This window comes from Schistocerca piceifrons, chromosome 4 (genome assembly GCF_021461385.2).
Source record: "Schistocerca piceifrons isolate TAMUIC-IGC-003096 chromosome 4, iqSchPice1.1, whole genome shotgun sequence".
NCBI lineage: Eukaryota > Metazoa > Arthropoda > Insecta > Orthoptera > Acrididae > Schistocerca > Schistocerca piceifrons.
Genome location: NC_060141.1, coordinates 823,360,635 through 823,378,744, shown reverse-complemented (window position 1 = coordinate 823,378,744; position 18,110 = coordinate 823,360,635). Strand labels below are relative to the sequence as shown.

General features: G+C 43.9%; 1 protein-coding gene across 1 annotated transcript in view; it reads right to left on the bottom strand.

Annotated features, from left to right (window-relative positions):
• Nucleotides 1-17,670, bottom strand: part of LOC124795377 — a 55,516-nt gene extending 37,846 nt beyond the window's left edge. Inside the window, exons 1-3 of the mRNA XM_047259386.1 lie at nt 17,585-17,670; nt 11,247-11,270; nt 4,748-4,959 (exon numbers count right to left, since the gene is read on the bottom strand). Of these exons, the coding sequence (XP_047115342.1) occupies nt 4,748-4,959; nt 11,247-11,270; nt 17,585-17,642 (294 nt within the window). The 5' untranslated portion in view covers nt 17,643-17,670. The remainder of the gene's footprint in view (nt 1-4,747; nt 4,960-11,246; nt 11,271-17,584) is intronic.
• Between the last annotated feature and the right edge of the window lie 440 nt (nt 17,671-18,110).

Genomic DNA, 18,110 nt, shown 5'->3' with positions numbered 1-18,110 from the left:
GGGAGTGCCTATATTGTTGGCGACCCCCCTAATTGATTTCGTCTTCCCGACCAGTGTTCAGTTTTTACTGAGGAGCTTTACGCTGTTTCTGGGGTGTCCAATATATCCGTCGCCATCAGCGGATACAGTATATTATATGCTCAGATTCGCTCAGCTCTCTCCTCAGTCTCCAACCTATCTACCCTGTCCACCCGATTCAGGACTGCCTCCACTTGCTCCACTTGGGGGGCGTCTCTGTGGCGTTCCTCTGGATCCCAGGACATGTTGGTATCTGTGGAAATGAGGCGGCCGATATAGCGGCCAAGGCTGCAGTCTCTCTTCTTCAGCCTGCTGTTCGCATGGTTCCCTTCGCCGATCTACGGAGTGTTTTATGTCGTCGTGTTGCTCTTTTACGGCACGCATATTGGTCAACACTTCCCAATAATAAATTGCGGAATGTGAAAGCTCTTCTCTGTGCTTGGACCTCTTCCTCACGAACTCGTCGTCGGGAGGAGGTAATTTTAACTGGTCTCCGAATAGGGCACTGTCTTTTAGCCATCGACATCTTTTAAGCGGCGATCCTCCACCACTCTGTCCCCACTGCTCTCAACTGTGGACGGTGAGACACCTTTTACTTGAGTGCCCCTATTTTACTCCGTTATGCACCCGTCTACAGCTGTCGCCTGATATATCTTCCATTTTAGCAGATGACACGAGCTCAGCTGATCGCGTTCATGAGTTTATCAGTGTTAGTGAGATGACGTCAGTCATTTGAAGCTCATTTTGGTGACAAGCTACCACCCTTATATAGTGGTTTTCCCACTTTTTTGAGTTTCGCTCCCATTGCTGCTGGTTTCCAGTTTGGTTTCTTTACCTTTTCCTAAGTCACAGACCGGGCGCTAATAACCGTAGCAGTTTTGCGCCCTAAAACCATTAAAAAAATCTCAACACCAGCGGCCAGAGGACTGCATTTAACGAGTACAGTTTTATGAATGGCTTTTGCACCAAGCAAAAGATAACGTGATATGGACTGACGAATCTAGCTTCACTTGTGAAATAATTTGTCAACCTCCACAACATCCATTTTTGTTTGGAACACAATCCACATGTCAACAGTGAACATGACTTTGAGGCACACTTTGGCATAAAACTGTGGGCTGGAATCGTAGGAGGAGTACTTTTAGGCCCTTACCTATTGCCGGGCAATTTGTATGCGCCCCTGTATCGTACGTTTCTTTGCAATACTTTGTCTGACGCATTAGAAAATGGTTTCAGCATGGTGGTACACCTCCACACTTTGGAATGAATGTGCAAGTCTTTTTATACAAAGCGTTTCCAGGAAATGGATGGGACATGAAGATCCAATGTTCTGGCACATTATTGGTGGGAACACTTAAAGGAACAAGTTTATAGTATTCCACATACGTATATACAAAATCTAACAGATCACATGCATGCTGCTTCAGCACCAGTGAATGCAGGTGTATTGCGTAGGGTCCAGAAAAATATGATGCAGAAAATGGCGAAGTGCTTGCAGATGCAAGGTGGTCGCTTTGAACATCTTCTCTAGAGTGAACATTGCACGTATGTGTACGTACTGGCTCTAAGAAGGGATGCCCGGACATCTGATGTACAAAATGGAATTATCGTGCATAGCATATGCGCAACTAGTTGTAGCCTACCTATTATGTTTTTGTACCTTTTATTATTATCATCGTATGCATCAATGACAGTAATACACATTTAGCAAAACAAACCTCACTGGATACAGAAGATGTTACTGTATCCACTAATTTTTCTATTGACTTTATTTGTGTCGTGGACGAAACGAAATGGTCGTTTATGTCTGTAAGAAGTTCATGTTATGTGTTAATATTTAAATAATGGTAACAGTAACAGAAAGCAGTACGTAAGGTAACTGTGGACCAAATAAAATTGCCCCAGATAACTGAAGGGAGCCAGGACGTCTCCTAACATAACTGATGGGTCGAGAGAGGCTGGTTCCATCATGATCAGTAATGAGGTCGTAAGGCGCAATGGGCATCTATGCCACAGCTTTAGGTGGGCGCTGATGTAGAAGACCACCGCCCTGTTATAGATGCTGACGAGGCTGAAATGCCTTCTGTCCTTGGGTGGAGTGAGGGACTTGTATCTAATTTTAAACAACATCCCTTTTCTGACAAAGAAGCTCTAATGGTCATAACACTAAAAGCCTGTCCCAGGGATTGTGTGACGTGTGGAAGCCATGGTGCTAAGTACAAGTTGGCATAATGTGCTCACAGCACGATATTTAAAGACCATAAAGGTTGATCCACTATGCTGGCCCATAGGCGTCTATAGTTCAGTGTTATCGTGTGCAGGATGTTGGGTGTGAAGTCCAGTTCTAGGCATCATAGAGCGTTGGTAAGCAGAGAGGGGCAACGCTCCCTTGTGACAAACCTGACCCTATAAGCAGCTTTAGTGACTTGTCGATGTTGAGTTTACTTTCTGATGCTGTTGCGTATATTACAACCTAGGACATGACATCGCTTATGTCATCGGCTCCACGGATGATGAACACCACATCATCAGCATACACCATGGACTGGTAAACTCATCAGCCAAATTGGAGTCCTGTTACTTGTTGACTCAGGCTACACAACAAGAGGTTCCAAGGTCAAAGCATAAAGAACCATAGGAACAGAACAGCCCTCGTGCACGAAATGGTTGATGTGAAAGGTATCTGTCAGGCAGCCACTGACAAGTGCCCATGATGGTGCCGCCTGTAGAAGGTGCATTATTGCATCAGTGAAGGCACCCGGATATCGCATCGTGCGTAGCACTGCAGTGACATAGGTGTGGTTGACACAATCATCTGCCCGACTAAAATCCAGTGAGGTCAGCATGCATGGCTGGCGCTGGATCCATGCTAGGAAGATTAAATTCCTGTATTGGCACAGAGCAGATCTGATATTGTATTGACCTCCTAGGGAAGTTTGGGCTGTGGAGTGATTGAACATCGTATTCGGTTTTCCACCAGCTGTGTGAAAATTGTCGAGTCACTGTTAAGCATTATCAAAGGCTGGTAGTCTCGCATTCAGATTCCACCTTTATGTTTGTGTATTGACACTACCAGACCTTCAAAGAAAGCCTCAGGTGACAGATTATGGGGGACAGCAATTCTCTTCAGATCTCAGTCTAACATGGTGTCAACGGCCATTGGGAAGTCCTGTAAAATTCTAATGGGAATTTTTAAGTTGCAAGTTGATGGATCGAAAGCCGTTCCTGAGACGTACTGTCATGAGCTCACGACCTCATAGTGGATCTGTGTAGCTGAAGGATCAGCAGTGCGACGATCTTTACCTTGGCGCTATTGAGCAGCATCTGGTGATCTGGTGAGGGAGGCATAGCGGAACACTCTCGAAGGATGGTATAATATTGGATATTGCTGCATCCCTACCATACACCATCATTATCCGCCAGGAAGCTGGCTTTGTACATTTGATTCATTAAGTTAATGCTGATCTGAAGTGAATATGATGGCCAACCACTTGGTGCCATGTGGTCTCCACTCCGACCCTGCACACTTGTGAGGCGATGTGGTTAGTGTCCTGCTTCCAGCGGAGTTGACTACTCCATATGCAGAAGGGACAGCAGTATCACAGATATGTGCTATGTGGTCAGTGAGGGCCATAGTGGCCTACTTCCACACGTCTTATAACTGCCATTAGGATATGTGTGATGTAAAACCAATCTGCTTCAAGAGCTACTGATAAGGTGGTGGAATCCAGGGGGGTCAACAGCTGCTAATCAGTGGCCCCCAGTCCTTGGAAGTTCCACAGGATCCAGTCTCCAACGAGCCAGTTCGGCTGAACGTTACTCCCACATACTTGTATAAACTTGTGGGTCTTTCACAAGCCTGGAAGTGGTATTGACGCGAGGTCTCCGCGGAGTGACTGATGTTTTTTGTTCCATGTGTTTTATTTAGTCACAACTTTAAATATTGTGTAGAATAATAACCGCTACCAATGACCGCAGAATGTGGTTTTATGTGGCACACGACCGGTTTCGGGCTTGTGCCCATGTTCAAGTGATTTACATTCATGTACATGTTTCCATACTCATTGTCAGAAACGACTATTTGAATCAAAAACAAACAGTGATCTCAGTGGAAAGATGCACGTGAATAAAAGCCAGTTGAAGATGGGCACAAGCCCGAAACTGGTCGTGTGTTAAATAAAATCACCTCCTATTGTAAATGGTAGCGGTTATTATTCTACCCATCAAAAGAAACAGTCACGGAATTCTACTACATCGATTACGGATGAAGTTAGATTTTAAATAATATTGTGAAATAATGAATATTACCATAAGTTCGTTAGAGTAGTACTTATTAGATAATCATCAACAACGCTACAATCACCCGTTTCACATCAACTACTTAACAAACGCTTCCTATAAACTCTTCCATGCAATTAGGTCCCCAGACAAACCCATCCATGTTGCTGCTGCTTTTCTAATGTGATCCGCTCAACTTCTATCAGGTCATTCATTGTCTTTGTCTTGTCTACTGTCTTGGACTCAAGCAACGTATTTCCTCTATGAGTCTGCCATCGACTTTAAGGACGCCATGTCAGGCATTCCAAGTGCCGGCTGTCGCAGTCGAAGTCTGAGGCAGCCGTGAGGACATGCGCGCTATGGTCGCTGTCCGCCTCCACGTCAGAGCCCCCGGTGCCGGGTACTACATGTCTCAGACGACAGAGGGAGAACGAGGCAAGGCAGTACTCACGCTGACGTCGATTCCGGCGGCGATGCCGTTGGCGTCGTAGAGCATGCAGACTCGAGGGTCGTCCTCCATGCAGTAGGTGGTCACGTTGGAGGTGACGCCGGAGTCCACGGCAGCCACCCAGCCGTCGGACGTCGCGTCGCTCACCGTCTTGGGCATGTCGAAGAACGACGCCAGGTGGAAGATGTCCACGAGGCCCAGGACGGACCACCTCACTAGCGAACAAGTAGGCGCAGATCAGGCCTACTGAAGCCAGGGGGATAGGATGTTCTAGTCCTACCTATGTGCCAGCGCCCGTGCTTTTATGTGTGTGTGTGTGTGTGTGTGGGGAGGGGGGGGGGGGGCGATTGAGTGTCTCACGTCTTACCCTGTACATGCCCCAGGACAGCTACTTAACTGTATGGAAAGTTCAAGAAAGTGTCGAAGTTATTGTATATATATGCCTCTTAATTTCTGTCTCTTGAATGGTGCACTCTTAACAGTGTCACGAATTTGATATCACAGGTGATGTCCTTTCATTTTGCGTCTCAGGAGCTGCACTGTTGGTTGAAAAGACGAGAACGAGTCGTCTATAGTTTGAATCTTGTATAATTTCAGAGTAAAGGTGCACGGAAGACAAAAGAGTATGCAGAGGTTCGAATAGCAAATGCCGTTTGCAACGCTAGATAAGCTTCTGTGAGCAACTATGAGTGACGTCGTAATCTGTCAGCAGCTCTCACACCTCTTGTTAGTGGAGAGTTTCGTGTTTGATACCAAAGTAGGTAGAGGCTCGACGAACACCGCTTAGAAAGAGGTAGAAAATGTAGCTGGTATGGGCATGAAAGGTTATACGTAACCCTAGCAGCCACTCGAAAGAAATCTCTTATTCCATTATTGTTTTTTCCTAGAGAATTACCAATGTTTTCTCTTTTCGAGTGTGTTTCTTGCCTCCTAATGACCTTTTTGCACCACAGAATTTCGCAGGGAATCTTGCTGCGCTGGTTGACCATCTAATACGTTTCGTGTTCTCCACGGCTTAGAATCAGTGTTGTCAGCAACACCCAACGAGAGGCTGACGGTGACTCTACTGCAGACATAAATCATACGAAGAATGATGATGGAAAACGTTCTAAGTGCCACATGTGAGATTATCAGGCGAATGAAAAATGATTCTATCTCTGTATGTACCTAACTGATTTGTATCTAAAATATTGAGAAGATATATTGATGCCACAGAATTATGCTGATTATCGGATCACCGCACAAGAGATGCGACGAAGCACAAAATAAATACTTTACTAAGAACGTTCTTTGTGCTATACCAGGAAGCGAACTGATTTTAACTGCTAATAAGAAAGTTTCTCCAAATTGTTTCTTGTAAAGAAGAAAACCACTAACGGCCTCTGTTAATAAGGCTATTTATTTCCACAAATAGTTTCGAAGTAGTAGATTCATCTTCAGACGGCTGTTCGCATTTGCTGTCGTTTACATTAATTTTTTAATTTTTTTCCAACAATTTATGTAAAGAACAGGAGATGTAATTTAAAAGTCAACAGCCGTCTGGAGATGAACGTGTCGTTTCTGTACAGGTTACGGTGCTGTTTGTGGACAGAAACAGCATTACAGTATTAACAGTGGTCGTTTCCTGTTTTCTTCTTTGCAAGAATCAATTTGTATTTTATGCACAGCCACGATCTGATAAACGTCAGTTTTCGACAAAACAGCGCGTAGGAAGTTTTCGTTATGAGTGCCGTTAATATTGAGGCAATATGTTTCATTTTTGATAATGCAGAATTGGGTTTTTAATAATTAGAACTGTAACCAACAAAAACAGGTTCTCATATTTTTCTGTCCTTGGAACTGCAAAGGGAAGCACAGCTTGACACAGAAAGCCATGCTCCATCTACTGACGCATGTTTGTCAGACTTTCTCCACCGTGTGGAAAACTGGATCAAGTTTAGCGACACACAACAGAGTGTCAGGAACACAGAAGCACTGGATATGCGGTCTAAGATGAAAATGGCACTGAGAGCGTTTTTCATTTCCGCTCTTCATGTATTTCTCATGTGCTCTAAATATGAAGATTATAGGAATGACACAATCCATCAAGCAGAGATATAAAAATTTCCTCGTAGTATTCCCGGCTCTGTCGTTACATGCAAGATAGTACACAAATTCATCATAACGCGTCACCTTAGGGTGTTCTTTGTAGTCCTAGTACGCAACTCAGTTTAATACAAACCTAATTATAAATAACAAATATTTGAAGTTGAGACGTGAACTGAGAAGAGAATTTGCAACACACACACACACACACACACACACACACACACACACATATATATATATATATATATATATATATATATATATATATATATGGTGTCTCACCTAACTCTGCCACCTCAAGTATGTCTGGAACAACAATAGGTATTCAAAAACAGTTTTCACCAGCGTGAACGTACGGTAGGGGCTTAGGAAACCAGATACTACGCGAAATTTTAAAACTAAAAAAATACAGTTTTGAAAACATACTTGTGTGTTTTTAAATGGACACCCCGTATTATTTCGTAGGCAATTAGTACCATGAAAAATAACAAAAATAATGGAGTTGGTTGCATCGCAATACGTCAATTACATCCCGAGAAACCGCAATAAATGAAGCACACAGCTAGGGTACATCCTGAGACTCAAGTGTGCACCTCACGCTGCCGGTAATCGTGACGTGATCGACTTACTACGTCAGTGGAGTGTTGGTATTGTATGACAACACATCATTGGCACATATTTCATTGATGGCACTCCCAAAGGGGGATAGCCTAACCCCCTTCTTGAGCTGTACGTGACTTCAACTACCTCTAATAATGTGTCAAACAATGCGGTATCAGAATGATGGGTGTCCTACTGATAATGTTTATTGTTGCGAAATGACAACTAGAGGTACAATTAGTGGTAACACACATGGTTTCCCGTTTCTAAACCTCATAAATTCACAAATGTGTGGCTTGTAAAGGACAGCAACGGCGTCACAATTTCTTACGTAATGTGTCGCATGTAATATTGTGCTCAAAGCCTGTATCCTGCGGTAAACATACCAATATCACCACAGCACGCTCTACCTTCAGTGTACAAGTGTCTCCTAATCTGGTCGGCTGAACTACTTTCATACTGTAACGTAATCAAAATACGTTCCCACATTAAAACTTCTTTTCTTGTGGCTTGTTAAATTTGCCGTCATCTAGTCGACATGCCGGCCTTCAGTAATGAGGGGAAACTAGATATTATTTTAATGTATGGCGAATGTCACAGAAATGCAACCGCAGCTGTGACACTGTACGCTGAACGCTATCCAGACGGCGGTGTCCGTCACGTAGATCCACTGGCGACATCTGCAAGACACCCACGGAAACAGCAGGCTGGTCTCCCACAAAACGTCGACGTACAACGCCAGCGACTGGCAATGGAAACGAAACTGCTGTTCTGGCTGCTGTAGCGCACAGTCCTCAGGTGGGTGTACGAGAAACTGCACGAGGTGCAGGAGTAAGCCACAGTAGTGTATGCAGAATCCTGTATCGGCGTCGGTTTCATCCGTTACATATCTCACTGCACCAAGAACTGTACGGGAATGACTTTGAATCCCGCACTGCATTCTGTCGTTTTGCACTTCAGCAGTTGCAAGGTAATCCAGTATTCCTATGCAATACGTTGTTTACGGACGAGACTTCATTTACAAATCATGGTAACCTGAAACTGCGGAACATGTACTACTGGTCCGTGCAAAATTCCCACTGGATTCGTCAAGTTGCTCGTCAACGACGGTGGAGTGTCAGTGTTTGGTGCGGTATCATTGCTAATTATATTCTAGGCCCCCATTGAATTGACATCGATATGCATCATTTCTTCGACACACACTAGCGCTTCTCATGGAGGATCTATGATTGGAAACTCGTCTATTAGTGTGGTTCCAACATGATGGATGTCCCGCACACAATGCAAAAGTTTCCAGAGACGTCCTAGATGCGACATTTCCAAATAGCTGGATGGGGCAGGGAGGTACTGCGCGATCGCCAGCACAATCCCCCGACCTGACGCCATTAGACTTCTTTCTCTGGGGCTCAGTGAGAGACAGAGTGTATCAAGAACCCCCAACGACAGTAGAGGACATGCGACATCGTAGTACTGCGGGTGTGCCGCAGTATCAGCTGTAGAAACTCTACAATCTGTGGAACACTCTCTCGTTACCCGTAGCCAAACATGTATTGATGCAAACGGAGGGCACTTCGAACATATGTTGACGTAACACAGTGTCATTGGTCAAGATGTGGGTGTATTTTCTATGCTGCACAACAATACAGTTTCTGTGGGCGACAGGGCGCTAGTAAATGTGCTTAGCAAAGTGAATTCAGGTGTGTTATTTCTAATTATAGCTCTAGTTATCATTTCGCTAGAATAAACATATATTTACAATTTGAAAAACGTAACTTTGCATTGGACGTGTTACTTGTTTATTTTTCTGGATTGTGCATACCTTCCCATTGTGTGGGCCCCTGACACAGGCAGCGTGAGGTGCACGCTTGAATCTCAGGACGTGCGCTAGCTGTTCGCTTCATTTATTTCAAGCGTTACATTTGCTTCGCGATTTCTCGGGATGTAATTGACGTATTGCTATGCAACCAACGCCACTATGTTTGTGGTTTTTCGTGGTATTGATTGCATACGAAATAATAGGGGGTGCCCATTTAAAAATACACAACATTGTGTCGAAAATAGTATTTGTTTACGTTTTAATATTTCGCATGGCATTTGGTTTCCTGCCGTACGTTCATGCTGGTGAGAACCCTTACGCGCAACACTACGCGCCATTGGATTCAGAGAGCAAATGTATCGATAAAAAAAAATTGCTCTACTGCTAACAAGGGAACATCCCCATCGCACCCCCCTCAGATTTAGTTATAAGTTGGCACAGTGGATAGGCCTTGAAAAACTGAACACAAATCAATCGAGAAAACAGGAAGAAGTTGTGTGGAACTATGAAAAAATAAGCAAAATATACAAACTGGGTCGTCCATGTCTAACATAGGCAATATTAAGGGCAATCTGAGCCGAGGAGCGCCGTGGTCCCGTGGTTAGCGTGAACAGTTGCGGAACGAGAGGTCTTTGGTTCGAATCTGCCCTCGGCTGAAAATTTTGCTTTCTTTATTTTCGCAAAGTTATGATCTGTCCGTTCGTTCATTGACGTCTCTGTTCACTGTAATAAGTTTAGTGTCTGTGTTTTGCGACAGCACCGCAAAACCGTGCAATTAGTTGACGAAAGGACGTGTCTCTCCAATGGGAACTGAAAACATTTGATCGCAAGGTCATAGGTCAACCGATTCCTCCACAGGAAAACACGTCTGATATATTCTATACGACACTGGTGACGGCATGTGCGTCACATGACAGGAATATGTTGTCGACCCACCTAACTAGTACACTTGGCGAATGGGTAAAAAGATTCTTCTACCTTGCCCGATTTAGGTTTTCTTGTGGATGTAATAATCACTCCGAAAAAAGTGATGAAAACATAAGGGTTTGTCACATAAACTGAAAATAAAAAGTTCGGTCGAGGGAAGATTTGAACCAAAGACCTCTAGTTCCGCAGCTGTTCACGCTAACCACGGGACCACGGCTCTCCTCGTCTCTCACTGCCCTTAATATTGCCTATATTGCACATGGACGACCCAGTTTGTATATTTTGCTTATTTTTTCATAGTTCCACACAATTTATTCCTGTTTTGTCGATCGATCTCTGTTCAGTTTTTCAAGGCCTATCCACTGTGCCAACTTATAACTAAATCTGAGGGGGGTGCGATGGGGAGGTTCCCTTGTAAGTACTGGTTTCACTCCAGGCAGATGTCAGTGGAGGTCATTTTTTTCCAGTATTTGTTCTACAGACCAGTAGTTATTTTGGAAACATCACTGGACATATTACGTTGACACATTTCAATGTTTCATAAATTTAATAGAGAATCACTCAATTGAACTTTCATAAATTTGTTCCCAATAGTGCAATAAATTCATTACGTATGTGCAGTTCGACAAATATTCTTGCTGTTCTGTTTCTCCCACAAAGGAATAAGCTGCGTGTTCAAGGACCAGAACTCGACAGTATGTAAGAATTATTGATAAGTGGATGATATTCCAATTGGTTGCGTAAGAGTACTATTAAAATATATGTTTTCCTTATTTTCCCACCGGTGTGGTAATATTTGTGATTTGTTGTAAGAACAGCCTTACCTTTTTAGATCATCATCTTCCTTTTTGTTTGTTCTAAGGAGGAAAATGTGATACGGGAAAATCAAAGCGTTACTTTAGGTAACGAAAGTCTTTGTACTATGCATCAGGCTAGAGTGTTATAGTGAACGTTAGGAGAATGCGTGCTTAGGCTCACCTTTTCAGGGACACAGTTTACCTTCAGACGGTGTCCCTGATGCAAGTTTATTCTAACTTACGCAAATGCATTACTCGGACATGGTTATCTCACCTCTCAATCCGTCCCACGACGATTCTGAAACAGATATGGAAAAGCCATAAGGATTAGTTATTTTAAATTTCAAATGAGTCGTAGCAGCGCCTGCTGCTCCTAATGAGTACACTACAGCTAAAATATATTACGTTTACATGAAGAGACATGACATGGACATATATCATTTGTTACTGTGCCTTACATGGAGATCAGTTAAATCTCGGACTATTTATAAGGCTATCTTCAGGAAGCCTTATAAAGAAGAAGAAGGGAAGATCAGTTTGGACTCCGTAGAAATGTTGGAACACGTGAGGCAATACTAACCTTACGACTTATCTTAGAAGAAAGATTAAGAAAAGGCAAACCTACGTTTCTAGCATTTGTAGACTTAGAGAAAGCTTTTGACAATGTTAACTGGAATACTCTCTTTCAAATTCTGAAGGTGGCAGGGGTAAAATACAGGGAGCGAAAGGCTATTTACAATTTGTACAGAAACCAGATGGCAGTTATAAGAGTCGAGGGGCATGAAAGGGAAGCAGTGGTTGGGAAAGGAGTGAGACAGGGTTGTAGCCTCTCCCCGATGTTATTCAATCTGTATATTGAGCAAGCAGTAAAGGAAACAAAAGAAAAATTCCGAGTAGGTATTAAAATTCATGGAGAAGAAGTAAAAACTTTGAGGTTCGCCGATGACATTGTAATTCTGTCAGAGACAGCAAAGGACTTGGAAGAGCAGTTGAACGGAATGGACAGTGTCTTGAAAGGAGGATATAAGATGAACATCAACAAAAGCAAAACTAGGATAATGGAATGTAGTCAAATTAAATCGGGTGATGCTGAGGGGATTAGATTAGGAAATGAGACACTTAAAGTAGTAAAGGAGTTTTGCTATTTAGGGAGTAAAATAACTGATGATGGTCGAAGTAGATAGGATATAAAATGTAGACTGGCAATGGCAAGGAAAGTGTTTCTGAAGAAGAGAAATTTGTTAACATCGAGTATAGATTTAAGTGTCAGGAAGTCGTTTCTGAAAGTATTTGTATGGAGGGTAGCCATGTATGGAAGTGAAACATGGACGATAACCAGTTTGGACAAGAAGAGAATAGAAGCTTTCGAAATGTGGTGCTACAGAAGAATGCTAAAGATAAGGTGGATAGATCACGTAACTAATGAGGAGGTATTGAATAGGATTGGGGAGAAGAGGAGTTTGTGGCACAACTTGACTAGAAGAAGGGATCGGTTGGTAGGACATGTTTTGAGGCATCAAGGGATCACAAATTTAGCATTGGAGGGCAGCGTGGAGGGTAAAAATCGTAGAGGGAGACCAAGAGATGAATACACTAAGCAGATTCAGAAGGATGTAGGTTGCAGTAGGTACTGGGAGATGAAGAAGCTTGCACAGGATAGAGTAGCATGGAGAGCTGCATCAAACCACTCTCAGGACTGAAGACCACAACAACAACATCTTCAGGAAATATCATCTACAACCGTAATGAGATACATTTTATACTTTTTATGCATATCTTATCTTGTTTACTCTTGCCGGAGTAGTTCCTTGACCCATCGTCTTACAAGGGCGCAGAAGTTCGTAATCCACAGAGCAGACTTAGTTAAGTAACAAGCTCAATGGTTTGATGGTGGACTTGTCAAACTGACGTCTGGCGGTGATTATACGCTGAGAGGCGTTTCAGTGTGTTAGGTAGGGAGCGCATCCATCACCGCTGTGAGTGAAATCTCTAATCTTGTACTCATTATCACTGTGACGGCCAAGACAAGTGGCATGCGTTCTACGTCCCACGTAAAATTTTTGCATCACTCTCTTGTCTGATTTTAGGAGACCAGACGGAGAACGCGTTAGACACCGCCGTCTCAGACAGGCTGCTTAAATTTGCGAGCGCAAATACCTGATTCACTAACTTGAATGCTAATTAACTGCGTAAAGGCGCAGGGTATCGAGTGTTTCTCTTAACAATTGTTTCTCAGCACGACCTACCCTGCAACACATTTACAAGCTTCTCGAACTGTTTCTGACCACCTCGTATATTACTGCAAGGTACACTGGTTAAGTCAAGGGACATGCCCGGAACGATTCTTCGATTTAAAATCCGCTGTTACAGACCTCGTATTTTACGAACTTGACTGCACACTCCTTACCATAAGACCATGCCAGGTGAGAACCTTATTTCTGACTTCATGGAAATTCATTTGAAAAGGAAGTCTCTGATGAAAAACAACATATATTTCTCTTTCACTGGTGTTACAGAAGACCCGATGTTTGATGAATTCGTTGTAGCCTTGAAGGAATCACAAGGATGGTTTTCTTAAATTTTGTGGACACTGTCACTCTTACATCCGTTTTCGAGACCGTTTGCCATTTCAGTTGAAAGCACACCTGTACATCTGCACATGTAACTGATTGATCTACAGTGTAATTTCTGTTTTAAAGACAAATGCTTTTAAATTGAAGCCGGCCGCGTGTGGCCGAGCGGTTCTAGGTGCTTCAGTCTGGAACCGCGCGACTGCTACAGACGCAGGTTCGAATCCTACCTCGGGCATGGATGTGTGTGTTGTCCTTAGGTTAGTTAGGTTTAACTAGTTCTAAGTTCTAGGGGACTGATGACCTCAGATGTTAAGTCCCATAGTGCTCAGAGCCATTTGAGCCATTTTTTAAATTAATACTGTCCATGATGTCTACATTGTTTGGTTACGGCTGTAACAACGTATGTGTGTGAAAGATTTTTTTTTTCGAGTATGAAACTAAATAAGTCACAATTACGTGACAATCCGAGCGTGAATATCTGTGAAATTGTCTGTCTCTGTCCGTGTGCTAACAGTGTGTACCAGACAAAAATTGTATTATGTCTTCAGCGCCCCAAAAGTAATTAAATAACACTGAAAATTTATTTTCCTTGTAATCTATGTTATTGAGAAACTAGGAAATCAAGTTGAACGCAATGTGACAGCATTTCCATTTAATGCGGTGCTTTAGCAGTTTATCCTTCTTCCCCATACTTCAGCTCAGACAGTGTGCTATTGAGGAAAAGGGGGGGGGGGGGGTTCACGTATGCAGCCAGGCCAGAACAAGAAAGTGAGCACTGCCAATGCTCTGAAGTTTTGGCTGCCCCTGTTCTGAGACACACATGAAGTGGCAAAACGTTGGATACAGAGGCAGCATTGTGGAAAACTGTTATACATAGCTATGTACCTATGTATATCTTAACATTCTGACTTCTCTTCTGTACTGTACCGCTGAAGTTGGCCATAAGGCGCTGTGGCATCATAAATTTTAAAACATCCTATTATGCAGTGAATGCTGGCATTTTAGCTACCATTAAGTTACTGAAATTCGAATACAGCCACACTTGTAAAATTACGTGTATGTATTAAATTACACATGTCAACTCCCATACAACATAAAACAGCTGTACCAAGCGCCATTGACCAGTCAGGCAGATTAAGTTTAGGAACACTAGCTACGGTTTGTACAGTGCACGGTCAGAAGCAGACACCAATTCACAGCAGTTATTAGGTATATGAATGGAAGCACAGTTTTGAATGAGTGTCATGAAGCAGCAGTTGGTTCCCTAAATACTATGATATCCAAATCCATGAAAAATAAGCACAAAATAACTAAAAAGAAAAGGAGCAAAAGTTCGCTCGATGCCTTTCTAGGGAACAGTTTCCATTCCTTCGAAACTAACTAAATAACCGTAGACCAATTGTAACTTAAACTCAAAGAAATAGTATAGATAGCAGTCGAGAGATATTTTCCAAATGAATTAATGGTTCAAATTGCTCCGAACACTATGGGAGTTAACAGCTGTGGTCATCAGTCCCCTAGAACTTAGAACTACTTAAACCTAACTAACCAAACGACGTCACACACATCCATACCCGAGGCAGGATTCGAACCTGCGACCGTAGCGGTCGCGCGGTTCCAGACTGTAGCGCCTAGCACTGCTCACGGTCGCGTCAGCAACAGTGCCTAGGTGAGCACGTACTTCGAGAGGAATTTCACAGGTACCAAGTATGAAAGGGTTGTCGCCACCTCATGTGTGCTGGACTTGAACTGGCCCCTGTGTGGCAGTTGACTTTCGCGTCACTTTGCGGGGTTGTCAGCACCCTCATGTGCTGCCTAGTGGACAGGGGACAGTGTGTAGTGTCTGCTTACATTGTTTGGGTGTCTGTTGCGTTATTTTGCAAGCGGGTCTGTGGGCTCCGTTATGCATTATTTGGATAGTTTACGAGTTGATTTCATGTGTGCACATCTGTATACTACGATATTTTGAAGGAGTTTACATGTCTGTACTGTAATTATTTTGGTAATTTAGGAGCTGTTTGCGTGTCTGCAGAGCGTTTTTAGGAGTGGTTTACAGATCTGTCGTTATGATTAGTAGTACACAGGATTTTCAAAGTTAATATCTTCTTGAGTGATGTTACCAGTATCGTAAATATGGAAAAATATAAAAGATTATTCTTGTGACAGATAAAATGTGAAATATCGGCCACAATATAAAATTTTGAGATGGATTTGACATATAACATGCCAAAGATTTGTACGTTCTACGAAATTTGCTTAGGCATAGAAATAGAGACTAAATATACAAATACGGCACAAACCATTCAAATTAATGAGGAGTGTAGTAATGTTTCAAAAGAATGTTTGTGATGTATAAGGAAATACAATCATTCTTAGAACGGAAAAATAATGATTTGATTGGATTTTTGTGGAACAGGTTCACTGTGCCACATATACGACGCCGCCACATTAATGTGATCGCCGTCTACGATCGACGCCAATACTCATAACCACTCACTGCCGGGAGGTGGCAGTACTAGCAGCGGAGGGTATTTGAGGCGTGTCGGACGGACGCTGAAAACAGTGCAGTCGTTGCAGTAATGCGGAAGTGCAGCGCGTCGTATCTGACGTTCACAAGGGCACACTCGCTAGCTCTGGGGCCAACTGGAGGTGTATTTGCAAAACAAGTGTGTAAAATGTTGCCGTACCACCATAGTTAAAGCACACCCTGCATGACAAATTGGCCATATTCAAAACCGGTGTTGAGGTAAGTCTGATGCACCGTGGTCCACGTATGGCAAGGGTGTACGACGGCTGAAGAGATGTGATCAGGCGAATACACGAGCAATTCTTGAGTAACTGACTGCCCAGGTGCACCAAGGCGCTACCAACAGCGTCTGCTCAACGACTGTTCAGCGAAGGTAGCTGTGTGTGGGCCTTGCAGCGCACACTTGGTTCACGCACCTGTGCTGACTGCTGTACATCACACGTGAAGGCTGGAATTTTCACGGCAATACCGCAGATGCACGTCCACTGAGTGGTGACATACGGCCTTTCCAAATGGATCAAGTTTTACGCTCCATCGGGCAGACGGAAAAGTCACTGCAACAATCGTCAGAAGGGTCGATACCGGAGAAGGGAGGATTGTGTACTGAGGATACATTCGTGGCATTCCCTGGGTAATCTGGGCCATTCTGGGAGGCACAATGGATCAATACAAGTACACATGTATCCTTGGTGTCCATGTCCACCCCTACATGCAACGTGTTTTTCCTGTGGACGATAGTATCTCCCAGCAGGGCAATTCAACGTGTCAAAAGGCTCGCAGTGAACGCGCGTAGTCCGAAGATCAGCAGGATGAGTTTAGCATATCCCCCCTCCCCCCCCCCCCTACCCTTACCCTCGGCCACCAAATTTTTCCGGATCTCAACCCAATTGAGAATATGTTGGACCACTTCGATCGGGCTGCACACGCCATGGATCTTCAGATGAGAAGTCAAACACAGCTGGCCACAGAAATGGAGTCAGTGTGGATCCAGATCTGTGTCGGTACCCTCCAGAACTCAATCGCTCTCTCCCTGCACTTCTCAAAAAATTGTTCAAATGGCTCTGAGCACTATGGGACTTAACATCTGAGGCCATCAGTCCCCTAGACTTAGAACTACTTAAACCTAACTAACCTAAGGACATCACACACATCCATGCCTGAGGCAGGATTCGAACCTGCGACAGTAGCGGTCGCGCGATTCCAGACTGAAGCGCCTAGAACCGCTCGTCCACAGCGGCCGGCTGCACGTCTCACAGCCGTCCGCGGAGCAAGAGATGCTTATTCCCTCTTTTGGAAGGTGGTCGCATTAGCGTGACTACACAGTGTATAAAAACACACCGTCCCATTTGATCACTCACAGCCTTCTATATGTCCACCCTACGGTCCATAGTATTTTACTCCAGGTAGCACTAGGCAGATATATAGATGTCCAAAATCTCAAAGCAGTTTATTGCTTCACTGGGACGTGCGTGTGTCACGTTAAGCACGAAATGCGCAAGAAGGAAATCTCACCTGTGGCGCAGGCAGCTGAGAAGCAGCCGACGAGGAGCAGAAGTTTGAAGGCGGCCATGGTGACGAGGGCAGAGTTGCGCTGCGCCGGCTCCTCGCGCCTTTATACCAGCGGCCTGAGGCAGTGGGCGCTGCAGTGTGTGTGTGTGTGTGTGTGTGTGTGTGTGTGTGTGTGTGTGCACAACTGCAGCATCAGATGCAGGGCTCCACGTGCCGGAGAGCGCCCAGCCACAGCTGCACCTGCCAGCTGATACCTGCTGCTGCTGCTGCTGCAGAAGAGAGCAGCTGCACGAGTGCTGCGTCACAGAATATGCTATTTGCGAGATACCTCTTTCTGCCCTCAGTCCCTCACAACAATCAGCCTCTTGAGAGTCTATTTTCCTCAGTAAAACTATCAAATGAGAGACTTTGCTGTATCACAAGATGACAGAATGGATTGCGAATTTGTCTGAATTACTCCTGCGATTCGCCCGCAAATAGTAATAGACTATTTTTTGTTTATCTGTTGGTTGTCGCAAGAAACGTCACC